Raw genomic sequence first — 26,342 nt, 5'->3', positions numbered from 1 at the left:
AAATAAGTATATTTTTAATTAGACATAATTTTGTGTATACAAAATTATTACATTAAAAAACTGAAGAATTCCATTGTGTATTTCGAACTGAATCATAAATCATCAAGCATAATAATATAATTTGTTTTATGTATTTCGATTTGACGTTTATAAAATAGATCACGCTTCGCTGCCCAACGGAGTTAAATTAGACGTTTATTCAAAGGCGGCACGAATGTAAATTCATTTGCCGATGTAATTTCTATATATAGTATGATTTTTATTGTTAATGTATTATTAATTTACATAAATGCGAGTACTCGTAATTTGTATTTAATTATCAACTGCAAGCTACACAGTAAGTTAGTTAATTAGCGGGTAGCAAACGCTTATAGAAATATCGTAGAGCTATCCGCACGTACGATTGTTTCTTTTGGCGCCTCAGCAATTTCAGCTGCTCATTGTATTTGCCAGAGCTTGAGGGGACGAGTTCCCTGGAATAACTGTGGGGCAACAGTTGATTGATTGATGAAAGCAGCACTTCGTTTTCTGAGAGAGCTGCAAATTGAAATGAAGTGCAAAATTGTAAACAAATATTGAGATAACAAACAATTTAAGTGATTTACCAAAGTTTACAAAGCCAAGAGAAGACAAACTTATGTGAGTGTCGACAGGTGGCGCCACAGTTCCCACGAATAGGGGCAATCGCAGAGGTTCGCTGCAGCTGCCTAAAGTTTCCACATAGTACGTGATCTCAATGAGATCCCCAGACCTTTGGCTCATTATGAGCGCAGTGAGAGGTAGATGCAGTGCATCCTCCAAAGAAGAACTCTCATCGAGTATACGCACCACCTTCTTGAACTTGGCCACTGGTTGATGGCTCTCATATCTGATGCATTGACAGAGACGTGTCAGTAACTGAGAACTTGAAGTGGATGTCTCCAGCTGATAGGCAACTCGCTGGCCTGGAACAAATACGCTTCGTGGTAAGCTAAGGCACAAAGTTGAGGATTCTGTTGTCGCAGGTCTCGGTTCAAGAAATTCAATGCGGTTTCTGACCACTAATCGATGCTGGAAGCGTTTGGCTTGTTTGCTACGCCGCTCGAGAGTCAACTGGAGCGAATAGCTGATTGAACCATGGGGTAAGCGACAACTGCCTGGAACTTCGTTGGGCAACTGGAATGTAAAGCTGCCCAGTTGCAGGCTGCCTGGTGGCAAGATCAATGACTTGGCTAGCTCCTGTGTCTGCTCAATGTGTGTCTTAGTGGCGCCAAAATAAAGCTGAGGGGGCTCTGCGGGTCCAGTGCTATCATTGTGCTCTATTTGTGGCAAACATTTGTCTGTCTCATGCCAGCTGGTTGTACTGATGCCCAGCAATGTGATATGGATGCCTAAGGAGACGAGAGAGCAGCATAAGCCATGCTTTCCAAGATATTCGATTGTAAGTTTGAACTCACCTTCAACGTTCAACGGCTTCTTGATAATTGTCAGCATCAATGTGCCTGAAATTTGTTCGCCAGCGTAATAAACTGCTGATGAACGCGACAAATTGAAGTGGCATTTGACAGGCATTGTTCTGCAAATTACAGGGTATGTGATTACTATCAACTATGAACTTTCGACACGCTATCACGCAAATGCCTCAGCAAACAAAAACACAAGTGCGAGCTGCTCGAGCGTCCGCATGCAAGTGTCAACGACAGCGAATCCGACAGCGACAGCAACAGCAGCAACAACTGTTGCCAGTGACTTTGACAACATTTGCTTCAATTGTTTATGGGAATAATTTTGCGACTTTCGAGTTCTGTTTTCGGCCGCAATACAATGAGACACGATATAAAGATAATTTAAGTTTACAACTACGCCTAAGCCGGCTAAGATTTATATATACTTTTATCACTCTTATGATTATTTCTCCACCGATTAGCTGTAGTTGAATAAGGCATGTTGCATGTAGTACAAGTAGTAGCTACAACCTGTTGCGTTTGCCAACCTGAAAACGGCTGAACAAACTGGTTCTAATATTATTTTGAGCCTGCTGATTTGAAGAAGTATTTGCTATAAGGCAGCAAGAGTGGACTGAAAGTTAGTTGAAAGTAAGGTTTTAGATATCACATTCATAATTTATTCCCTCGAGTCGGTAAATCAATGTTGTTGGGTATACAAAAGCTAGCAAATACCCTACAACTTTGGGATTATCCACTCTTATTTCTAATCTATATCTATTTTTAGAAAAGTTGTCAAAGTTGTTTGCTAATAAATCTAACAAAAATAATTATCTTAATCTTGCACCCATCTACAAAAGCAATATTTACGCAGCAAAAAAAAACTTGTTTCACTTACTTTTGTTTAAAAAAAATTATAATGAGAGAATACCATTCAAATCTTTTTGGTATAAGTATTATATATACGAGAATGTATATATATTGCTCCTTTTTGGTTTATTTTGAATTAATTGAAGACAGAGTATTCTTAAGAGTATTTCTGGTTAGACTGGTTTCAAATTAGAGGAAGTACACATGAGTTCACAATTATATGTCAATAGAAGAAAGACAACTGAAGTATAAATTTAAAGTTACACATAGTTTCATATCAGATAAAAATCGAATACAGAAATGTACACATTATAGTCAGGGTAAAAATTGTCCATAAAATTTCAATTAGTACAAGTATTGAACTAAACACAAAGATTTTTAGTTTTTCATTATTTTGGCTAATTTTAGAGTTTTGTGTAAATTTTTCATAGACATTGTAAACATTGAAAATGTTAAGTTTTTCTTTTGGTAAAATTGTGCAAATTGTCTTATATTTGCTTAAGCCTAAACGGTTTACTAAGTATGCATTAACTACCTTTATTTATTTATGTATAATAAGTACTAGTATGTATTATATGCTGCCAGTGCAATTGGGTTAAAGAAATTTATAGAAATTATGGATAGTTCTTAAGAGGAAAGCGATTGGATAAATAAAATTGTTAGAAATTTCAGAAATGGATAGAAATTATTACAAACAAAATGAAGTTTAAGATTTAAGATAGATTTTGATTAGTTTATACGCTCTACTTGGTGAATATGTCTATGCTTTTCTTGCAAAATATATATATTATTTGGTTTATAAACCTTTTGTCAATCAAAATTGTTTCACATCAGACTTAAAAGCTAATTTCGCGCAATGATTTCTCAAACGTGTTTAGATTATTTTTGATTTTGATTAAATATGTAATTGTTGTTCTTGTTGTTGTTGTTGTTGCAGCCATTAATCTCCGTTATTTCTTTTCATAATTTGGTAAACTAGTTCTTCCTTGGGCATTTGCATCTTCATCTGTCGCCAACACCGTTTCCTGCTGCACTGCGAAGCAAAATTGCGTTCTGGATTCACTGTAGAGCGTCTCTGCGATGATTAAGTCGATTGAAGTTTATGGACGGTGGAAAATGTTGCATGTTGCATGTTTGGGGAGGGGCGGTAACAAGAGAATAAATTTCCAGTTTAAGTATATTTGTTAAACCCTTTGGTTTGGCTTAATTATTAAAAGTAATTATTCAGAAAAATGCAAACAGTAATTGAAATTGAAGTTGAATAAAGCTCAAACATACACTTATTTCATTAATATTATTAAAAATAACTTAATTGCTAAATGCGTTAAGCCATCTGGCGGAATTTCGAAATGTTAAGAATATCTCATTATCTTAGGTTTTGAATATAATTTAGAAAATATTAATGAATAAAATCAACAACAGATCACAACATACATACATTTTGTTTTATATACGATTAAATGTTCTTTTTAATACAGTAAATATAATATTAATATTATAACGTGCATGTAATGGTTAATTTTAAGGAATAAAGATTACTCTAAACTGTTTGTCAAGTGTTAAGCAACAAATCGGGATACTTTTATCAGAAAGCGGAACGCACAAAACCGTTAAGAATATTTTGTTAGATTGTTATTTTGTATCCCAATACTCTCATTTCATCCCACTAAAATGTAGCTGGAAACATTTTAAAGAACAAAATAGATGTATATGGAGAAACAAGATTTAATTTTTTAATGCAGACAACGGAATTTAGATTTTTGGTAAATATTCGTATTATTATTTTGGTTTTATAATTAATATTTATCAATCGGACAGTGGAAAAGCTTAATTATCGCCACGATTTTCAAACTTAAGACTTGTCAGTTTTTAATTATAATTGATTGAAAGATTTGTCTAACTACTTGAACATGAATGGAATAAAAGAAAAGAATTGGAATAAAATGCCACTCAGCCATTCAATTATATTGCTATGCTTTTGCAATTTGTTTTTGTTATTCTTTGTGTTTTTTTGTTTTGTTCTGTTTTTCTTTTTTTTTGTAACAATTTTTGAGTTTTATGTGTCGGATTCAGTGGAATCATCACTACCGGGCGGTATGGTCGGTGTCTCATAATCGTAATAGACCGGGTAACGCGGTTTAAAGGGCTCACGCTCACTTGTTACATCGCCCTGAGCAGACATAATGCTGCTCATGCTAACATTTGTCAAAAATTCGATATCATCGCTGAATTTCTCGCTCAGAGCCATGGCATCTTCATACGAGGGCGGCACTGTGAATTGTCGTTTAATTAGTTCAAATTAAGATTGTTAATTCGTAATTCTCTTACTCATGGGTATATAGTCTGGCGGATTATCGCTATCGCTGGTCACTAATATCGCTGGCATGGCCAAGGGCCTCAGGGCGGCAGTTGTTGGCGTTGTTGATGAATGGGGACTTGTTGATAACGGCAGTGTTGCACCTTCACCCAATGCGTTTTGCGTCGCCAGTGTTGTTGCGGTTATTGCTGTTGTTGTTGTTGATTGATTGTTGTTGATGTTGTTGTTATTGGTACTTAAGCGCTGCTGGTCTGGCCGTTGGGTTTGCTGCGTTGACATTTGAAAATTTTGACTAACTACTTGGTGCTGCTGCTGCTGGCGATTGAATCGCAGCAGAGCCTCGGGTCCATCCATGATGGGAATGCTGCCAATGGTCAGCGGAATTTTTAGTTTCAGCTTCCAATGAAACTCCGTTGGATTCACAATTATCTTAATCGAATAGTTAACGCTAATGGGACATGTCGGCTTCACCGAGGTCGGCGGTATCGAGGGCAGATCCAAGTAGCCTCGATACACCTTTCTTGACCAGCGTAACACATTGCCGAACTGTTTTAAAGCTATCAGATGCTTATCATAGCGATACTCATGCTGCGGATCATGCGATTCATAGCTAACCTCCTGCTTCAGTTTCACCTCGCACTCGGTTATGTCAATCGACGACTCGTTGTTGATATAAAGCACAAAGTGTATCTTTTGGCCGGGTGCATAGCCGCAGTAGGGAGTTGAGAACTTCACCGTCAGCGGTCCTGTTGGGCAGCAAAAGCTCCAGAATCGCTTACGATCAAGTATCTCTAACGGCACCTAAAAAATAAATTATTGTTATGGTTAGTTGAATTAATATTTGTTTGTTTTGGTGACTTACTCTATAGATGGCATCGGCATTCAGGTCGAGCGGTTGTATCACGGTAAATGGCAGCTTGAACACTTTCGGATAGCGACCCGATCGTTCAATTGTCGTTATGATCTCGTAGTGTATTTGACCGTACTTGCCATCAAAGGATGTGGGCAAATTATCTGGCAGTATGACATGAAACGTATACGAGTACTCGCCAGCCAGCCAGTCGATGCAGGAGTTGCCGGCACACGAGCCAAGCACATACGATCGCGATGACAGATACGATCGATAGGCACGGCACATGGCGCGTTCGCTGTCCCGCGGATATCCCTTTTTTATCCAGCGTATCTTGGCATACCCGCTGACGGTGACATGAATGCCTAATGGAAAAATGAATTAAGAATTTTGTGAATTTTGTTTGATAAATTTATGAAACAATAAGAATGCAAATTAAATAGTGCAGAAGGGATTTCATTAAATTTCTCTTATTCACTTTTCAATAATTTAATTCACATTTTCTCATGTAGAAGTCATGAAAAAGTTGTTAATTTCAAGAAAATAACATTAATGCAAGACTATAGTAATTTCCACAGAGAAATTTAATTCACTTAAAATTATATTCTCATCCCAAAAGTATGTAATAGATAATTATAATTATACATCGTTTATACGAGTCAAAAACTTGCATGTACGCTATACTCTGGCATTAAAACTATAATAGTTGTTTTGCTTTACTATGCGCATTGGGACCCTCGTTCCCCCTTACGTCCCGAACTAATCAAGCGAAAAGCAACGGCAAAACTTATAGCTTTAAAATTAAAATGCACTGCACACGGACAACTTTATCGTCGTCAACATCATCATCATCATCCGCATTAGCAGTAGCAGGGACAAAAAACAAGCAATACAAAAATGGATTGCACTTACCACGCCTTTAACGAGTTCATGGATAAATAAAAATGGCGGCATGCCAAAACAGACGCCACATAAAGTGAATGGCAACAACAACAACAACCACAGCGGCAATGGCAGAATGAAAATAAAAGAGCAATAGAGCTGTGCAGCTGGCTCGGTAAACAACTGTAACGAGCTGGTCAACTCAGCTGGGACATGCGACAGGCAACAATTAATTGCTAAGCACATTCAAAATGGCGACAATTATTTGGAGGTTAGGTTTTGCACTTGCAATGGTTTGAGGCGTATTATTGCTGCCTGCCACTTGCCACTTTGCCACAGATAGAGTACAATTTAATAACGACAGCAGACGCGTGTCCTTCGGGTATATTCAAATGTACTTTATAAAGCAAATGTAAGCTGAACAAGTCACTCAACAATATTACTCATACACCGTGTTTGTTTGTGAGTCATGGCGACGCTTTTTGCTGTACTTACCTTTAATGCGCTTGGTCGCATCGACGCTAAGATCAACAACGCCAGATAGTTCCTGTCCGGCATAGTAGACACCTTGTGGATTATTATCAAATGATATAAGGCACTCAATGGGCATATATTGCTATATTCTTTTCGTATGTACTATGTGTGTGTGTGTCTGTGTCTGTGTGTGACGCGTCTATGTCTTTCTGAGTGGTAGTGTGTATATTTATGTGTTATTCTGCTGTTTTGGTTTTTTGTTTTTGTACTGTGCTAAAATCAGGCCACAGTTGTAAAATATCACGGTATTTTGTTTGTTATGGTTTTCCAATTCGAATTCAAATTGAAATTGTTAAATATTTAGTTGCCTATCAAGCCATTTGCATTTCTTCGTTTTTGTTTTTGCTGCTGCACTGCATTTTTTCACTCCCCTGCCGCATACAACACACATGCAGCTAATGTCTGCAACACTTTTTTCACTACTACGCTGAAAAATTGCCAAACGCTTTTGCTTTTCCTTTTTACCAGCGACGACAACGACGACCTAAAAAAAATATTGTATATTTCAAGCTTTTCTCGTGTGCGCTGCGTTGCGTTCTCGTTCTCTTTCTCGCTCTCGAGCTCGTTCCTTGTCAACCTACTTTGCCTACTTTTGCACAAATCGCAATACCGTTATACGCACGCACGCACGCACCGACAGACAACAATAGCAATGCTATAAATAACTGTAGTTTTATCAAGCCAGGTATTTGAACTTTTTGCTTCTTCGCCTTGCCACGGCATAGAGATTATTTTTATATTATTAATTAATTAATGTGTGTATGCCCGCTTCAGTCTTTCTCTATAATTTCTCGCTTGCGCTCCGCTCTCGATTCAATTCGCTTTGCTTTCGCACACGTCCAGCAGCCGCTCGTGTTGAATTTGGTCTAAATTTCTCTCAGCTTGCATTTCAGGAAGCCGCCGAAACGGCGAATCCCGACGCAGCAAAGTAACAACAACAAGGACTTCGTCAAATTGGGCATAACATGAATTTGCATCTGGTAACACTTCACAAATTATGTTGGTATTTTCAGAAAATGTGTGTAAACCGCGCAATTTTTTGAATTGTCTTTTGGCTAGAGCTTTTCGAAGCAAAATACTGCTTCCAGTATAAAGTGTGACCATTTGTGTAAACTGTTACTCAACAGTTGAGCATTTAGAATTTTAGTGGCAACTCTGTTGAAAACAGATGTTTGGCTTTATCTGAAATCAGAGATTGGAATAAATAAACAAAATTCTTGATTTCAAAAGTTAATTTGACCTTCAACAAGTGCGTTGCAGTTGGTAACAACATAATCTGATAAATACACTGATAACTTGACTAATCGCACACTCTAAAATACAGTGAGACTTCTGCAAATTGTGCGCAAGATGAGCGAGGCGGCTTCCATCGAACAACTTTCCGGTAAGAAATTGAAATTCCACAAACATTGACAAATTGTATATATTACTACAATTTTATTACTCAGCGCTACGCATGAAATATCATGAACGTAAAAATGCGTTTCTCGAGCAAAACATCAAGGTTAAGGATCCGTTCTGTGTATTTCGTGACTGGTTAAGCGATGCTCTCAACACTAAGGAGATTCTGGAGCCTAACGCAGCCGCCTTGGCCACTGTGGATGCGGAGGGCAAGCCATCTAATCGATTTGTGCTGGTCAAGGAAGCCACTGCCGAGGGTTTCACCTTCTTCACAAACTACGGCAGTCGCAAGGCGGACGAGATTGCTGCCAATCCAAATGTTGCAATTGCCATTTATTGGATGCCATTGCGACGCAGCGTTCGTATTGAGGGCGTGGCCGAAAAGATACCACACGCTGCATCCCTCAAATACTTCCATGAACGCCCACGTGCCAGTCAAATTGGTGCTGCGGCCAGTCCACAAAGTCAACGCATTCCTTCACGCAGCCACCTTGACGAGATTGAGTGCAGCATCAAAGCCAAACTGGGGCCCGATGGTGAGGTGCCGCTGCCCAATTGGGGTGGCTATCTAGTGAAGCCGGATCTCATCGAGTTCTGGCAGGGACAAACAGATCGCTTGCACGATCGGATTCGCTTTCGACGTGGCCCCAACGTCGAGTCAGAGATCGATGGCCAGCTGGTTCATGGCGGTGAGAATGGTTGGGTCTATGAACGGCTAGCGCCTTAAGCGACTGGGCGATAGCAATTGACAATGTCTTCCAAAATAATATACTAATTGTAAAGTAAACACTGTTGCCAGGTGATAGTAATACTGCATTATGAATTGTATTGAAGTTTATTAAACAGCTTGTTATTCATCTGAAAGAGTGGTGAAATATATTTCTATAGAAAATTTAATATCTCTTTCGAATCTTAGAAATCCGTTAAGATTTAATTATTTCTTATCTATATATCTCTTAAAAAAAGACGAGTTTTTATCTATTGTGTTTTTTACCAACTGTGTGTGAGAGAGTTATAACCAGTAAATAATATTATTAAGCAGATTAATCTCAGAAAAACAAGATATTTTTACTGTTAACATTTTTTTAGATAAAATTATCGTAGTTTTATTTTATTCCAGTAGGTAAAAGTGAGTGCCTAAAGCTACTCCATCTTTCACAATAAGAAGATGCACTTGTACATATATCTCATCTTTAAATTTAAACGTAGTGATAATCTGTGAGTGATATCAGAGTAGAAAACTCATTATTGAGATTCGTCCTGTTACTTATTCCCCACTTGTCAACAAAATTGAAAAATGTTTAGATTTTATATCTTTAGGCATGTGAATACCGAATTGGGAATATAAAAATTGCATGAATCGTATGCCTGTTTTAAAGCAGCGGCTGCGAGTTGTCGCACTCCTGAACAGTTTGCTCCCATCCCGTAGCCAACCACAGCAGCTGCAACCGCATGTAAGAGCACTACCTGAATCGCAGTTGGATGTGGAGACTCATCAGGCCATCAGGGAGCCATATTCGATATTGCAGAGTTGGCTCTTTGCCGCACAACACCACACCTCGCATTGCAAGTCACGTGTGGCATGCTTGGCCACTGTGGATGCCACGGGGCAGCCCGTCACGCGGCTGACCAACGTCGAACAGATTAATCCATCGGGTATTACATTCTATACGGCGTTGGGTAGTCGACAGGCGGGCGAGATATCCACAAATCCGCATGTATCCTTGCATTTCCATTGGCCAGAAATGGAGCGTAGCGTTCATATCGCTGGCATCGCGAGTCGAGTATCAGCTCTTCAGGCACAGCATCAGTTCTGGAAATATCCTCGGCACGTGCAGCTCAGCATGAGTGGCATTCAAGAGTCGAATAAAGATGTGTCTGTCTACAACAAGATCAAGCAGCTGTTCAGCACTTGGTTCACCATTGAGGAGGAGCCTCTGCCGGCACCTAGAAATTGGGGTGGCTTCCAGCTGAAGCCGACGCTTTACGAGTTTTTTGATAGCACCCGTGGCATCCCATACACTAGATGTATGAGGTTTAGACGCTGTCTGGCCATGCCAAGGGTGAGTTAATAATATTTCCGATCAAATATAACTTGTATATAATTGCAGGGCATGAGAAATCGCAGGCTGAATGCAGATTGTTACGACTGGATCTTCGAAAACTGCTTTAACTAAGATTAATGGAATGTTGCTCGGAAAAATCCATTTTTATGTAATTTAATTAAATTATATTGTGATGCATGCGCTCATTTTCCATTTGTGTTCCTTCCATGCTACTGTTTTGCATTCTACCATAAGTTATGAGTGGCAGCGCTTCTTACTGATACGCAGACCTGTACCGTTTTTAACAGGGTGGCAACACTACTCACTAAAAGATGGATCAACGAGCAGCACAAATAATACAAGACCTAAATTAATTTGAAAAACAAAAGCGAAAGAAACGCACTAGGCGCAAAGACATGGAGTAGGCGGGACGACTCTTGGATAACAACTGCAGCCATGCGTAAAAAGTAATGCCCGGCGGAATGTGTAAACGAGGAGGACAACAACAAAGCGTATAAGCAGAGGCAAGTGCTCAGTGTAAGGTAAATAACGAAAGCCAACTCAAAGCGCAACACCGGAAAAGTGAATAAGGAAAAAGAAAAAGCTTCGTCAACAAGGACTTGTTGGTCACCCCAGCCACGATTTATCCTTTGGAATGTTTGACGCGCTCTTTCTTTGTCTCTCTCGCCAGCGCGTATCGGTTTTGGTTTTCTGTTATCTTTGTTGTCATCCTCCGCTTTGCATGTCATTCTAATTGCGCGGTTTTTGTTTTGCTCGCATCATTTGCATCTGACGAGAGCTTCGGCTTGACGGTTGCTTTTTAGGCCTCTCGCCGCTATTTGTGCGAGCGAAAAGGCAGCAATGAGAGGGAGAGATAGAGAGAGTTGCCGGGGCTGAGAGCTGCTTTCGTTCGAGAAAGCTCCAAACAGGGCAGAGAGTAGAAAAACTTGTTGGTTAAAGGCTAACCAATTTGTATTGTGCTCTCACTGAGCAGGGTTGCCAGGCTGCTTGCAATGGATGTCTGACTAAAGAGCAAACTATTTAATTCCCAAACAGTTTGTCACACAAATTGAAATTTATTGAACACAAATAGTATGGTAATGAAATCTACAGACAATATGTTCGTTTAATATTTTGAATTAACTAGTTTGTAGTTGAATTATTTGCACTGACTGGCAACCCTGCAGGGATAACGTGAGCCACTGGCCGCTGCTGGCAGACCAAAGACTATGCCGCGCTCATTGCCAGCCAGCAGTGAGGGTTGCGGTCTCGTTCAGTACGCCGCGTGGCTCAGGCTCCAGCTCAGTGCTCAGTGCTTAGTGTATTATCCCAGTTCCCAGTTCGCAGCTGAAAGTCAAGCCCCCAGCGGAATAAAGCGAGCAGTCCAAAACGAAAAGTTATTGTGAAGTGAAGTCGAGTAAAAAACGCATAAACAACAATTTCCAATGCAGTTTTCTATATTATTGGAATAATCAACTGGCAGCTAAAAAAAAAACGAAAACGAAAACAATACGAATTCAATTAGAGTATCAACATAAATGTGAAACTGTTTTGTGTATCAAACATTTTGCTAGTATTTTTCTATGTGTAGCTAATGAATGTGTGCGTTAGATTAATGGCTTTTTCTAATTCAAAACTAGTTAGTGTCGCTTAATTAAATATATATATATATATACACATACCTAAAATATATACATACATTTTACTCGCATAAAAGAAGTTAAGGTGCAAGTATTTTTGCTATATTTATTGTTAATGTGTGTGCGTTTTTAACACTTTACTTATATGAAACACCCCAAAGTAGGCTATAAAAATGTATATTATTGAAATTGAGCTCAACCCATAAAAGAAAACTAATAAGAACAGCTACGAAGAGCAACAATATAATAACTGTCAGTTAATCAACGCTAAAAGGGAAACGAGAGGCGTGTCTGTAGCCATGTGAAAGACTCTCTCTGTATGTGTGAGAAAGTGTGTTTGTTTTAGTGTGTGTGTGCGGGCATGTGGATTTTTACATAAGCAACAACAGCATGGGGAGCAACAGCAACAGCAACAGCCATATCAACAACAACAACATCAACAGCAACAGGAAAGGAAGAATCAGCTTGAAAGGCCACCTGCGGCTACTTGGCGGCTACCCTACAAAGGGTTCTTTTATATAACTCTCTAAACGCTTTGCCCGCAACGTGACAGCAAAAGCGAAGCGAAGTTGAAGCGAAACACAGAACATCACAGCACAGCAGACAGAGCACAGCGAAGCGAAGCGCCTCGAAGCATGCTAAAGTATTTGCACAAAAGGAACAACTGATAGTTGGGCGACATCGAAAAACAATGGCGGCCAACTTAAAACCCAACACGCTGCACGTGGACAGCCTCAGTCCACGGAATCTCACCAGTCTCAGCAGCGGTCTCAGTAGCGCCTGCAGCTCCGGCAGCGTTTCACCGGTGCCCATCATACCGATCATTGCGATTAGCCGCGATGGTGACGAGACCGAGTCCGAGTCGGAAATTGAAACGGAGCCAGCGCGTATTTTCCATCGTCGCATGTCCACCAAACGCAATAGCAATCTGGTAAATATGACTACTCTTCCCTTTCCCCTTTCATTCCATTTGATGTGACGTCCCCATGGCCTTCGCTTTGGGGGGCGTCGCCGTTGTCGTTGTCGTTGCCGTTGTCGTCTATTGACTATGACGATGCAGTGGAGCACGTCAAAAGCAAAAGCAAAGTTTCTGGAGCGGAAGTTATATGCCTGCCATGCAAACGCACTCTGGCGTGTATGCGGGTATATGTATGTGTATGTGTATGTGTGTGAGGGAGTGTGTTGAGAGCGGTTGTTTTTGTGGCTTGGAGTGTTTGTGCGCTCAGCAAAAGGTCAGCTCGCAGTTGTTGGGTTCAAGTGGTTAGTAAATATTTTAATGGTCGCAGAAGCCAACTGCCAACATGGCTCAACTGTAACTGCTTACGAGAAAACTCGTACTCACATTCGTACTTACACTCGCACTCACACTCGCACTCGTTGATTGCATTGCGCGCATATTATGAGACTCCTTAGGTCAGGGGTCAAAACGTCTATTAAGCGCTTTAGGATCTACGTAATGCGCGTAATATTTTTTCGGCACAATTGCAGCATTAATATTGCACCACGAATTCTTTGAATTCCTACATCAATCACTTAGAAAGCACTTCTCTAATCGCTTTGTATTATAAATAAGGCAAGAAAAAGGTTTCGCATGTTTCTAAATAATTTTGTTATCTTCTAATTAAAGCACAACATTTGCATAATTTAGAGCAATGTCTGTAAATGCCCATTTTAAGCCATTTTTTTAATTACATTTCGATGCCTTTCACATCTTACTTACTATGTGCCTTAACGTGTTGCGAAAGTGAAATTTAATTTACGAGTGAGAGAATAAAAATACAAAAAAAAAACCCTACAAAGTGTATAAAAATCTCGCAAAGCTGTGGCCTTTATATATTTTAATTAAAAGTTGCCATAGTTGCAAAGCCAAAACCGTAAAATAAAAGAAAGAAAAGCCGCAGAAAATGTGGAAACCTCAAAATGCTCGTCAAAAATGCAACAACAGGAGCAGCATCTGAAACCAAACGAGCGCCTTAATTAAGTTATTCCTGATACCAACCCGCAATGTTAGGGCGATTCATGGTTTGCCTTCTTTTTCCTGTTTTCGCCTCCATTTTGCTGTTTTTTTCATATTATTTATTATAGCGTTTTGCCCTTTTCGTCAAATGACTTGCGTCGGATGGTTGCCTCGCTGGTCCACATGGCGTATGAATAAAATGATAATTTGTTGTTAATCATACGCATCGTTGCACATGAACATGCGGATGAAGCTAAAAATGAAATTGTGGCTTCGCATTCGTATTCGCATTCGCATTCCCGTTTGCTAACTGAATCAAATTGCAAATGTATCCCAGATTATCGATCGCATCGATTCAAAGTGCAACTCCTTTGAGGAATCCTTTTCGATAATTCTTGGTTTTTTGCTTTTTTTGCAGCCACTGTTTGTGCTTAAATTGCGCACATTTATCACTTGCCTTGACTGTTAGCCAGTTACATTCGTAATCTATTTGTTCTCTCTGCCACTTTTTTTCTTCGTTATGTTCGCTTTATAGTATTTGTTTCAAACCCAAGCGTTTACCACAAAACACATTAGCCTGATTGTGACAAGCTGCAGCAGTCAAGTGCTCTATTAGTGGGCCATGCTCCCTCTCTCTCTTTCTCTTTCTCAGTCACAGTCTCCCATCGCGTTTGAGAGCTTGTCTAGGGGCGGCTATGTGAGGGCTTTACATATGTCAGACCGCAAAACAATAAGCAGACAACAACAAAAGCGCCTTAATACCCCATGGTTGCTTTTTGTAGCGTGTGCCGCCAAGAATTATAGCTACAACAAGACGAAAACAAAAGAACACCCAAAGACGGAGAGAGACGTATCGTATATGTGTACACATGAGGATATAAAAATAGAGACGACTACCGAAGTGGATATCAGCGTTTAGTGCAAACTTTGCCTTTTATACTCTATGATATTTGCAAAAGAGCTTTAATTGAGTAATGTGTATAATTAAGTAATAAATATAAGTGTCCAATTAATATTATTTTTAGCTCTCAGCATTTATCCCTTGCTGTGTGCCCTTTCGACCAGCCAGTGATTCAGAGTCAACCATTTAAAGCACACACTCGAGAAACAACAAAAAATAAATTCAAAGGCCTTGGTATTGTTGTCTGACACTTGTAGACTTGCCGCAATATCTTCAAAATACACACAAGAGTCTTCACTTCAGCTACGGTTACAGTCTCAGGCAAGTTCTGTTTGTATGTGTGCATATGAAACTTTGGCGCCGTCTAAAATATTTACGACTATTTACACAGTCAATTGGCTTCAGCAGAGCTCACGTGACTGCCAAAGCAATTTTATATGTATAGCATATAGTTTGCAGACAGATATTATTTAATGCTACGCTTTGTGTTGACCGTTCGTAAATAGAGGAATAACAGCAAACTCCAATGAAAGATTCCTCGAAAAGTACCACAACGAAATTCAAGGCGAACTCAGGCGCTTATAATAAATAATGCAGGCAAGCGTATGCCGGAAAATCTGCGAAAAACGAGAAGAGAAGCGAAAAGCAAAAAGTGAGCGTAGAAATTTTACGTTATGTTTACGTTACTCATACATTATGTGGGTGTTGCGCCCGAAACGAAAACAACAATCAGAGCACGTCGTATCTGTATCTATGGCTCAGACCGGCTTTTATTTATCTTGGTAAAATTTTTGCCGCCTCATCGACAAAACCGACGGTCGTATTAACTTAAAATCAATAACCCGCCTGGCTAACGAAAATTTCGAATACGCTTATAATCATCATCGTCATTGTCATCATCAAGGCTTGTTGCTTTTTGAGAATTCTCTTTTTTTTTGCCTTGACATGACTTGACGTATACGTGATATTGCCTGATTTGGCCCGTGATGGCCATTGTGTGGCCACTGCAAAATGAATGATTGATGTCGACTGATCCGAAACGAAAGACGAGAACTTTGATTTTTAGTTAAACTACAGCCAGAAGGGCGCAGCTGGTTAGAGATAGCGCCAAAGGAGAAGATAGAGAGAAAGAGAGAGGTTTATTTTAATATAAAATTTGCAATTCCGCTCATCGAAGGCCGCATCAATTTCGAGTTCATTCAACCCGGTTATTGTGGAATTTGACAGCCGACATTTGTATCCTTGATGGCCTAAGGATAAGAAATATTTGAAATAATAAATGCTTCTCATTTTAAATTCGTATACGCTTTAATTTCGTTAAAACTGTGAAAATGAAATATGACCCTCTTCAGCTTCTTTCATGGTCATAACATTTTGTTGAAACCATAAAGTGGTCGAGCGAGTTGAACAAGTTTCAAGTCAAGGCCATCGATTGTCACGCAACTAAGCAAACATTTCCGTTTCCGCTTGAAAGTAAGTGCAGCAAAATAACAAATATTTTGTGTTTTGATTTGTATTCCATGCAATTTCTTTTACTATTATTCGTCCTCGGGGTTTCCGCTAGCACAACACAAAGTTCAATTGTCCCGTAATTGGCAATTGGCAATTGGCCGGATTGGAATTAAAAGGAACTTTGATTGTCGCTCGTAAACGGACGTCAATTTGGCCATCAATGAAAATGTCATAAGGAAAACCAATACTTTCTAATCAAAAACATTATTTGTCATATAATTGAGCTGGATTATTTGTGCTTGGCGGTTATTTACACTTTCATATTCTCAGCACAATAGGAAATTGCAAGCGTAGTGAAATCAAATAAAAGCCTGCTCATCATGCTGAGCATACACCCGTGTTTGTCTGGTGTGTAGTTGTATGTGACTCTTCTTTGTTTGCACAATTGATTGTTGGCCACATTGACGCCACACCCAGCTCCTTTTGTTGGCCTGCAGCCAATTAATATTGACATTCCGCTGAGAATTGCAAGTGACGGACAATGTGGCGTATACGGAACGCCAGTCCTGTGACTGACTTGTGACTTGTTACACAGTCACCATTATTCTTGGCCAATGACTTTAGTTGCAGTATAATTGCTGTGTAAATTTGATTTGAGATTGAGTGTTTTTCTAGTGAAACAAAATTCTCTGCACTTCACCGCCACTTACTTTAATTTCTCGCATTTCCTTTCATCACACAGGCGTCCATTATCAAGGAGGGTTTCCTGCTCAAACACACTTGGTCCTTTCAACGCTGGCGACGACGATACTTTCGCTTGAAGCGCAACCATCTGTACTACGCCAAGGATGCAAAGGTAACCTTATAGTTTATGCTATGCCCATATAAATAACAAAACAAATTTTACTTAGTACCTTTGATAAGCTTTCACCCATCAGTTGAACTACGTTTAACTCGTCAACTGTTGTTCACAGGTCACATCTGAATGTCCATCGTTAGATAGTGCAAATCCTTTTTTAAGTTCCGTTAGCCATGTGCTCGCATTAATGACGTCTAATTGCCGATCAATCTGCTGGTGCGCCATGCGGCGTATACGTAATGCAGTTGCACTCGGGCTGGGGGAATTCTAAAATCATCATTTGTGCCCTTCACAATTTCCTGGCAATTAGAAAGCAAACCTAATCCGTAAATACGCAGTTTCCTGCAAGCGCGAAACCAAATCCACTATTGAACTTTTGCATTTGCCGGCTTTATATACGAGGGAAAATTACAGCGTCGCGACTTGAAAGCATACAATGACAAACGGTAATAAAAATTAGGTCAGAGTGGTAGGAGAAACGACGACAAAGGAACGTATCTACCGATATCGATGTTTACGAGCTAAATTAGTTTATTGCGTGCATCAATAATAAAATGCTTTTAGGATACAATGTCATTGAAACACATCCGCTAATTGCCAACCGCGCGTACAAGCAAAATTTCATGGAAAATTTCGAAATGCAACACACAGAACAGTAGAGGACAGAGAAAATTATGTTCAAGATATTAGGTTACCCCATTGAATGATGAAGTGCCATGGCCATGTACACAGCTCCAGTTTCGATAGCCCAAATTGACGGGAGATTATAAATTTCGTGTGGTCTTGTCATTAATCACAATAACGAAGCTAATTAGCAATCGAATCTGTATTTCTCAGTGATATACGCTGTCTGAATCCTGGTTATAGGTTTTCAGTGGCAAACGGAAAGAATGAATGGTGAAGAATTTTAAATAATCAATCTTTAAATTAAAATTGATGAATAAAATTACAATTACGTTAATTCAAATAGATCGCAATATTTGCTGACGTTGCTTTAAATTTAATTTTTAATGATTAAACAATCGAATTAAAAAACTTCTTACCTTATTTCATTTTCACCCAGCAATATACACTCTATCAACTATCAGATGGCAACTACATAGTTTTAATTGATTTTATGAGTCACCTGCCTTATCAATTAATTTGATTACTTGCAAGCAAACAAAACCATTTTTCACAGAAGTCCCACGCGTATTGCAAGTGCATTGCGATTAAAATAGAACAGAGTGCTGATGTCAAACAGAAACAGAAATACGTCATGCAATATATATACATAGGTGTAGTATGAACAAAGTGTGTTGCTTTGAAAGAGAAATGAAATATTGCATGCACGTCATGTTCTTGACATTTACAATCTGGCCAAGTTGGGCTCTTGTCAGAGGTACGATTTATGCAACAAATTCGACTCCATGGCAATTTGATGCACCAATGTGTGTGCTTATTACATAAAGAGGAATTGTTTTCCTTTTAAGTCGAACTGAACAAAAGATTGCCCAAAATATTGTTAAGTATGTGTTGTGTGTAATCTTCAAACGTAATTGGTTTTCATTTGTCCATTTAAACTATGCCACTTTAATGGTGATTTGATTTTCACATGTGCACCAACACAATACGAAACTATATCTAATTATGATCAACTTGATAAGTTGACGAGTAAATTGAATTTTATACAGGAGAGCTTTTATTAAGTTTGCCGTTTTGATGGACCCTCAAAATGTTTGCCAGTCTTATCGCATTTTCGATTTGATTTGCGAAATAAAGGAAAAAGAAAGCAAAAGATCTTTTATGTTTGTCAAATATATTTTAACGATGCTTTATTAAAAGGTTAACATCGTGTAGCAAACACTTTTAAAACGGCAGCACTAAGGTAAGGCAGTGGCAACGACCCAAGTGCTTAGAAACTCATTAAATGTAGGCACGAAATTTCAATTATAATTACGCATACGCCATGTTGCGCCTGCCACAACCCGAGTGGCTTAAATGGTTGGTAATTTGTTGCTTAGCGTCCATCTTATCGTAATTTATAATGGAAAAAGGCATACGCAGCAGCAGAAAAAAAGTAGAAAACTACACAAGCAACTCAAATAAGCGAATATTTGCCGGCAGCGGTTGAGCCTAAGCCAAAGAGCACTAAGAAGGACCCCAAAAACCAAAAAAAAAGGATAAGGATAAGGCATACAAAACAAAAAGCAGACAGCATCAACGAACACACAAACGACAAATGATGACAATGATGAGCAATGGCAGTTCTACAGAAATGACGTTGATGCTCATGTTCATGTTCATCTTGATGGTGGTGTTCGCTCGTAAAAGCGCAAATTTTTGTTTGCATTGTTTTCGTTCATTTCTCGTTGTTTTGGATTTCGTCCATGCCACTGCCACTGCCTCTGTTTCAGCTTCAGATTCAGCTGCTGCTTCTTCATTTTCGCGTTCGCGATTGCTTTGCGCCATACATTCGACAGGCATCCTCCTCGTCGTTTCAAGCAACTTCGCACGCGACACGCGGCCGGAGCAGCAACAACAGCAACAATCAGAGACTACAACTTTTTCATATTCACCACAGTTGTAAATTGTATCTGAGCCTTTTTTACTCATGCAGAGCCAACATGTGCGCGCTTCTATGCCTGTGTGTGAGGGTTTTGTTTTGACACGTGAAAGCTTTGACGCTGAGAGAGCCAGGAGTGGCAGCTTTCAGGCCGAGGTTGCCAGACTGCGAAGAATTTGTTGGGTAGTAAGATAAAAGCTCTAGGTAGTAATAAATATCTAAAATAAACAATTTTGTATTGCAAAATCTGAATTAAAATAGTTACAAATATTTATATTTCACTAGCGAAATAAATGATTGTTAATTTTCAATGTTTTAGGTAGGAAAATTTATCAATCCCTTCAAGTTTCTTTGAGTGTACAAAAGTTGAAAAGCTTTCGAGGAACTCTCTCGCAACCCCTCTGCCGGGGTAGCACCTGTAAATATTTGTGTCCTGCCAACAACCCCACTAGGCCAGGCGTTTAGCCTGTCAGCCTGCTTGGCAGTCAGTCAGCCAGCCAGCCAGCCTGTCTATGGTGAATTTCTGTTGGCGGCCAATAAAAGCAACGGCCACGCCGAAGACGAGCTCAGTGCAAACTCAACGAAGCAACGTGAAACAACAGAACTCAAGCAGCAAAAGAAGTACCAGTCAAAATAAAATATTCAAAATAAATGCAATAAAAAACTACAATTGACATAAATTCTAATAAAACTATATATGGTGAAAAAGAGAATATTTAGCACGTCGTGCAGCATTAGATGAAAAACTAACTAAAGCAAAACGCTATACTTAAATCAAAGTGTGACCCAATAAAAAAAAAATACCCAAGTATTTGTAAACATTTTGTGTTTGTACAAAAGTTGAGCCCACGTGTGGCGTATCCTTTTTCGTAAGATGTAAACCAAAAACTACAAACAGATTTTATGAACCATAACCTGAAGCAACAGTGTAAATCGTTGGCTTTAAGTCTTAACCGAGGCTAAGCCGATTTTAGCATCTTGTGGGGGTAAGTTTATCGTAGTTGCTTTTCATGCGTTTTTAAATAGCATTCCCATGAATCGTTTCCACGTTTCCCACACTTCACGCTAAGTATTTAATGCATGCCTATATTAAGGTCACGGCCCTTAAACTCCAAGCCTTGGCGACGGCGACGGCGTCGGTGGCGTTCTTGGCTCAACAAAGTTACATTCGTTTTGACAAAATCCATTCAAAACGCTGAAGATTTTTGGGCTTGGCAAAAGTTTTAATTGTCTAATTTAATTAATGATTTTGAGTGGCCCACCAAATTCCAAAGCTCATTGAATGCCAAACTTTTCCAACTCGTTATCATTTTATAAAGGTTATAATAAGATAATAGATATGAAATGGAAATCTTATTTATTATGACTTTTGCTACTAGGCTTTCAAAAGTTTTCCTTATTTTTTTCATTGATTTTACTGTAAAATCTCCTTTAAACGGATGCATATAATACATTTTTAGTAAATTTATTTGTATACGCAGTTTCGTTCATTAATTGGTATTGTTTTTTATGGTGCATACATATTTACTTACAAAAATTATTCATTCATTTTATTCGAAATTTATGATTGAAATGCTTAGATTATAAATGTGAGGTTACTCTATAGGAAGTATATTTTATATAGTTAATTTATAATTATATAAATTCGATCCACTCGTTCATTTATTTTATTTTTTAATTTTAAAAGATATTTTCCTAAAATTCATTTTGTTAGTCATTTTGTATTGATATGCTTAGCTGTTTATGACCTCATTCTAAAGGACGAATATTAAAAGCGATAAACGTAATTTGCTATTTATTTCCATCCGATATTACTTTTATAATAAAACACGCCAGGTTAATCAAACATTAGCAAAATTAATATATGTTAATCCATGGTTCTGTGGGGGAGAAGCATTGGCAGGGTGGAACTTCGCACGTTTGCGCTGAACTAAAGGAATAATTCGATAGACAGTGAAGAGTTCGCACATAAGGATTATACTAATAAATTGAACATCGAACACTGACCTTTTGTGTCTGGTCTGTCAGGACTCGTCTCTCAACTGGTAGCAGCTCATCCCCTAATGACAACCGTAGCACTTTGTGGCTAATTACTACGGCACACAGACGCAGACAAGGAAAGTTGGGGAAAGAGATAGAGACAGCAACAGCGACAGAGACAGGCGAGTAGGGATACTCAGGATACATTGAATGCTAAACAATGTAGTGGGATGACGGTGCTTTAGGGAGATGCCAAACAATCAGCTAAAGTGACATTTATACCGAGATAATTACCCGAAATTGCATGCACACAAAAAAAAAAAAAGAACAAAAAAATAAGCAAAAGAGAGAGGAAAAAATGAGAAGAAGTCGAAGGAATACAACGAGCAAAATGGCAAGTGTAAATTGAAATAATGAGGAAAAGATGGAGGACAAAGCTGAAACATGTGTTCAACTGGCAGGTGAGAAGTACTCGTATATACATATGTATGTATGTATGTATGTATACGAGTCGCAGGGACAAAAAGCTCTGCTATGTGCTCCTGATAATAGACTAAGGCACTAAGGCATAATGCTCTTTATTGTCCATGTGTTAGTGGGTGAATGTGTGTCCTGTGTGTGCTGTGTGTATATCTGCGATTGTTACGTGTTTTGAATGGTCTCAGCATGCAGTGCGCGTGTCCTGCTGTTGTCCTGGCCAGTCGAGTCGACACACACACATACACACACTCCCACATTTTGTGTTATCCTGCGGCGCTACGTGCAAATGTTTACGGTGTTTACATTGCAGCAGAAATTTAAATGACACCACACAACACCGCACTCGCACACCCGCAAAAACACAATGAGCAATGAGCACAGAGAGCCTTATCCACTTCCACTTTCACATCCACCTCAATGTCCGTGCTCTGTTTCTGTTTGAAAAAGAGATTAAGCCCTCATTTTATGGCCCGCTCCCTTTGTATACCTCTATGTGGAACGTTGCTGTGTTGCCATGTTAGCTAATTTGGCTCGTGGCTGGATAATGCCCAATAAAACGGCCAACACATTCAGCGACTTTCTTTTTTATTGTTATCCAGCACGCAGACTGTTAACAATATGAATGCTTAAGCCAAAGGCAAGTTCAAAGTCGTTGACCAGAACACACATTTACGTCTCTAAGGGCAATGAATAATTGCTAATTGAAGCTAAATCAAGTCAGTCCAATGGGCTCTGCAATTCAATCACAAAAAAATTAAAATAACACAATGTACAAGTGCTTATTCTATTTGCACACATAAGCAAGCTAATCGTTTGTTCAATTGTGCTTATCAATCGATAGCATTTCGGTACAGAACATAAAAATAACATTTCAAAATTGAATAATCTATGAATTATTTAACTGTTAGTCCATTCATTGCGACTAATTGGAAATTCAATTATTCTACTCCGAAATGTCGACAACAATAATATTTATTGGCGAATTTCATACCGCAACTGGCAATTCAAAATGCACACTTTGTTGGCCCTGTTGAATGCATAATGGCCACGATGACGTCAATTGCAATTACAACTGCATAATACGTATTGTAATATCTGAAGCATTAAAATTACACATCCAATATTCAATTACTTAACAATCCTTGATTACTCTTTCACACTCAATAAACACAAAAGCCGCACTTTTAGTGCCAAAGCATAATATTCGATGTCGAGGTTACAATTGAGCTTCATGATTTCTGCAAATAAAATTCATTTGTAGGTATCAATATTCTCCAAAGATTTCTACTTTTTTTGTTCTATTAATATTCTATTGTGTGTGCTTGACATTTCATATGAACTTTCTACACAAACTTGTTCTGTCCTAATTTGTAGTTAAATAATATATAAAGGCCAAATTAGCGTACTTCTGAACTCATCAAGGCTAAACGTCAAGCCACACACAAGTTTGACCACAAGTACTAAAAATGTTTTATTAACAGGATATATTATATGTAGTTTAGCTTTCAGCTGGAGTGTTAATTATTTTGACTCTTGTAGACTATTATGCTCTCTGATTTACTAGGCTTTTAATAGGGTTAATTAAAAAATGTTATAAGCTATCAAGTATCTGAATGCGCAATTTAAATTTGCGTTCGTCAATCTTAACCTTCGGATTAACATGTTTCATGTTTCGCTAAATGTTCTAGGTGAAATCAAATCACGTGGTAATCCCCAGTTGATTGCACAGACTGCATCTAATACATTGTCGGGTTTTTTGTTGCATAATCACAAGCACATTTGCGTCACATAAAATTTAAACCAGCAAGCAGGCTCACACATAGGAGTCGGGCGCACAGTGCGTATGAGTAACGCGCCAAAAGGGATAACAAGCAGGCAGCCACTCGGCTGCTTAGTAATTGGCGCTGACTTGCTGACTTGCATTTTATGTGAAAATATTTGCGCTCGAGTGCGCTGCAACGGAATTTCAGCAAATGAAACAAATGAAAAGCTGACAAATATTTTGGCAAGCAAATTGCAGAATGCCGTCCCCAAGCTTAGGCCCGACATTGCCTAATTTATGAGCATACATTTTATTTGAGCCTCAGTCCTAAGACCTCAGACCTATTTGTTCTGGCAAGTCACAGCTGTGAGCTGTATAATTTTTGCGTGCTGATTTGCAACATTTTCTTCTTCTCGGTCTGCTCTTCACAAACACACACTACGAACGTTCTGTTGTATTTGTTTTTCCTTAATTTATGGGCCACAGTGCCATATGAGGTCGCTGGCACACTCTCGAGTTTCTCGACAAGTCACGTGCAAAAAAAGGGCTAGATATTTTTTCGGTTGAACAAAATCGATGGCGTTGCCTTGATGCGGGTGTCAGGTCAGAAGGTAGAAGCATTGATTTGAAACAAAAGAACCCAACCACATGTTGCCTTCATGCCCTGTGTACTCATATGAGTGTTTATATTTGTGGCCAACTTGTTTGCATAAAATAAACCATAAATTTGGAATTAATTCCAGTACAATTACTTTCTTTGTTTTGTACTCTTTGGTAAATCGAGTAGTTTTAGTCGTAAATGGAATAATACAAAATTCTGCTTAAATCTGATTGTTAATGGATTCTTGTAAAAGTCATTAAAAAACCATTTACATCTAAATGGTTCTTGCCGTAAACATGGTTACATGCTAGCTGGATAGCCAAATGGCCAATTAGTAATGTGGAGTGTTTCTGGATTTGTAGTACAAAATAATTACACTATTTTAATCTACCTTGAGTTCTCTGTTCTAGTTAACCTTCAAATAAAACGCACTTGCCTTTACTAAAATCCTTATTACTTACTTTCCAAATGTCGTAGCGACTTAGTCAGCTTGTCTTCATGTTGTTGGGCATTCACTTAGCGTTAGCTTTGCGTAGTTCTTTCGGCTGTCATTTTCGCAACTGGCAACCAACAGATGGCGCTAGTTTAATCACCATAAACGTTGAGAACACATGTTTGGATCTATTTTGCGTACCCTCCTAGTTATCTTTATTAAGTTTGGCGTCGGCCATAGAGACATAATTTGAGTCTAAATTGTGCGCCCCTTGGCCCTAGACTTGATGTCTGCCTCTCGAGTTCTGCTCCGCTCACTTAATGAACTTGTTTATCTGCTGCACGTGGGCTGAATAAAATCCTTGAGTGTATCCCTCTACAAAAAAATACACGCATATTCATGCATATTTACATAAATGCACACATCCGCGTACACAAGAATAAAGTGTATGTCTGCATGACAGTTTCAACATATTTCAATATTCCTTCAGACATTGAAAGCGACGTGACATTCAGAGACACACACACATATATAAGTTCTATACCTTATTATGATGCTGATGATGATTATGATTATGTTTTTGTGCACGTAGCTAAAATTGAATACAGTTTTCTTTTCATTTGACTGATTTCTTTGTTTCAATAAATAACTTGTTTTCATTTCCTGCTATTGAAAACGATGAATAGTTATTATACATATTTTATACGGGGATAATTCCAAGAACGTTGAAATGCAAGTTAAAACCACAGTTGAGTGATCTTTACTTTGCAATACACAGTTAATATTTCCTTTCTAAGGATACTTTTCAAAAAGGTAAAACGCAGTAGATATGAAACTATAAAGTCTCTGTTGTCTTGTCGGGACGATGAAAAGCAAGGAAGAAAAAAGTTCAAGTGAGACCATATTTCAGTTTGAAACTTATGCCCAAATACATGCTCAACTTAAGTATCTTATTTTAAAATTCTGAAACAATATTGTAATTACAATAATAATTAAATTGTCATCTATTATCATGTACATAAATGTGAACATCAAGTAAAAAAAGGAAAATCATAATAATAAAATCATATTTTAGAAAAAGGTGAGCTTAAAACCTTATAATGCGAGTCCCAAGAAAACATTTCTAACCCAGAAACAAAACTAGATTAAATTGCTTTTAATTTAAAATAATTCAAGCTTTTTTGTATAACTAAACTACTAACTTGATCAATTGAACAAATATTTTCATATTCAAGAAGACAGCAGGCAAATTAAAGACAACAAATACTATATTTTATGAGCCGAAGCTCAGACTAATCAACCATGCCGAATTTATTGTCTAGCTCAAACTTGATTGACATGAAATAAATAATTGCAGACAATAAATATATAGCAATCGGATAGGAAATGACAAAAGAAACGAAATGAAA

At 38.5% G+C, this 26,342-nt stretch overlaps 5 protein-coding genes across 16 annotated transcripts in view; 3 read left to right on the top strand and 2 right to left on the bottom strand.

The window, feature by feature from the left end:
• Positions 1 to 238: 238 nt before the first annotated feature.
• LOC133836368 (uncharacterized) lies at positions 239 to 1,825 on the bottom strand. Its single transcript, XM_062266820.1, has 3 exons — positions 1,437 to 1,825; positions 606 to 1,370; positions 239 to 537 (listed from the first exon to the last, which is right to left on the bottom strand). Exons 1-3 carry the CDS (start codon positions 1,549 to 1,551, stop codon positions 347 to 349), a joined length of 1,071 nt encoding a protein of 356 aa, XP_062122804.1. The 5' UTR covers positions 1,552 to 1,825; the 3' UTR covers positions 239 to 346.
• Positions 1,826 to 2,359: 534 nt separating this feature from the next.
• LOC133836367 (arrestin domain-containing protein 17) lies at positions 2,360 to 7,773 on the bottom strand. 3 transcript variants are annotated; one of them, XM_062266817.1, is made up of 5 exons: positions 6,839 to 7,773; positions 5,474 to 5,826; positions 4,623 to 5,412; positions 4,383 to 4,565; positions 2,360 to 3,369 (listed from the first exon to the last, which is right to left on the bottom strand). In XM_062266817.1, the coding sequence occupies exons 1-5, from the start codon at positions 6,951 to 6,953 to the stop codon at positions 3,245 to 3,247; spliced, it is 1,566 nt and encodes a 521-aa protein (XP_062122801.1). In that variant the 5' UTR covers positions 6,954 to 7,773; the 3' UTR covers positions 2,360 to 3,244. The 3 variants fall into 3 exon arrangements, with proteins under 3 accessions (XP_062122801.1, XP_062122802.1, XP_062122803.1); XM_062266818.1 differs by having other exon boundaries at positions 4,452 to 4,565; XM_062266819.1 differs by lacking the exon at positions 2,360 to 3,369 and having other exon boundaries at positions 4,228 to 4,565.
• Positions 7,774 to 8,015: 242 nt separating this feature from the next.
• On the top strand, positions 8,016 to 9,142 carry LOC133836370 (pyridoxine/pyridoxamine 5'-phosphate oxidase). Of its 2 annotated transcripts, none has more exons than XM_062266821.1 (3): positions 8,016 to 8,126; positions 8,202 to 8,261; positions 8,326 to 9,142. In XM_062266821.1, coding segments are annotated over exons 1-3 (741 nt in total). In that variant the 5' UTR covers positions 8,016 to 8,125; the 3' UTR covers positions 9,006 to 9,142. The 2 variants fall into 2 exon arrangements, with proteins under 2 accessions (XP_062122805.1, XP_062122806.1); XM_062266822.1 differs by having other exon boundaries at positions 8,026 to 8,140.
• A 402-nt stretch (positions 9,143 to 9,544) lies between these two features.
• Positions 9,545 to 10,529, top strand: LOC133835481 (pyridoxine/pyridoxamine 5'-phosphate oxidase). Its single transcript, XM_062265437.1, has 2 exons — positions 9,545 to 10,341; positions 10,390 to 10,529. The coding sequence occupies exons 1-2, from the start codon at positions 9,634 to 9,636 to the stop codon at positions 10,453 to 10,455; spliced, it is 774 nt and encodes a 257-aa protein (XP_062121421.1). The 5' UTR covers positions 9,545 to 9,633; the 3' UTR covers positions 10,456 to 10,529.
• Positions 10,530 to 11,496: 967 nt separating this feature from the next.
• Positions 11,497 to 26,342, top strand: part of LOC133835480 (diacylglycerol kinase eta) — a 56,714-nt gene continuing 41,868 nt past the window's right edge. For 6 of the 9 annotated variants that reach the window (XM_062265432.1, XM_062265430.1, XM_062265433.1 and 3 more), the window contains exons 1-2: positions 11,499 to 12,894; positions 17,016 to 17,129. In XM_062265432.1, the coding sequence (XP_062121416.1) occupies positions 12,655 to 12,894; positions 17,016 to 17,129 (354 nt within the window). In that variant the 5' untranslated portion in view covers positions 11,499 to 12,654. Of the gene's footprint in view, positions 12,895 to 17,015; positions 17,130 to 20,047; positions 20,664 to 26,342 lie in introns of those variants that run through there. The other 3 variants (XM_062265436.1, XM_062265435.1, XM_062265434.1) reach the window with 3 other exon arrangements.

The sequence above is a fragment of the Drosophila sulfurigaster genome, chromosome 2R (genome assembly GCF_023558435.1).
Source record: "Drosophila sulfurigaster albostrigata strain 15112-1811.04 chromosome 2R, ASM2355843v2, whole genome shotgun sequence".
NCBI lineage: Eukaryota > Metazoa > Arthropoda > Insecta > Diptera > Drosophilidae > Drosophila > Drosophila sulfurigaster.
Note: the sequence above shows the minus strand (reverse complement) of the source record. Positions and strands in the feature narration are given on the sequence as shown.

Coding starts and splice junctions, on each gene's coding strand:
- LOC133836368 (XM_062266820.1), bottom strand. CDS start 1,551: ATGCCTGTCAAATGCCACTTCAATTTGTCGCGTTCATCAGCAGTTTAT. Junction 1,371..1,436: donor GAAGCCGTTGAACGTTGAAG/GTGAGTTCAAAC, acceptor TCGTCTCCTTAG/GCATCCATATCACATTGCTG. Junction 538..605: donor TCTTGGCTTTGTAAACTTTG/GTAAATCACTTA, acceptor TTCAATTTGCAG/CTCTCTCAGAAAACGAAGTG.
- LOC133836370 (XM_062266821.1), top strand. Junction 8,262..8,325: donor TTCCATCGAACAACTTTCCG/GTAAGAAATTGA, acceptor TTTATTACTCAG/CGCTACGCATGAAATATCAT.
- LOC133836367 (XM_062266817.1), bottom strand. CDS start 6,953: ATGCCCATTGAGTGCCTTATATCATTTGATAATAATCCACAAGGTGTC. Junction 5,413..5,473: donor ATGCCGATGCCATCTATAGA/GTAAGTCACCAA, acceptor TTTATTTTTTAG/GTGCCGTTAGAGATACTTGA. Junction 4,566..4,622: donor GCCAGACTATATACCCATGA/GTAAGAGAATTA, acceptor GACAATTCACAG/TGCCGCCCTCGTATGAAGAT.
- LOC133835481 (XM_062265437.1), top strand. CDS start 9,634: ATGAATCGTATGCCTGTTTTAAAGCAGCGGCTGCGAGTTGTCGCACTC. Junction 10,342..10,389: donor GCTGTCTGGCCATGCCAAGG/GTGAGTTAATAA, acceptor ATATAATTGCAG/GGCATGAGAAATCGCAGGCT.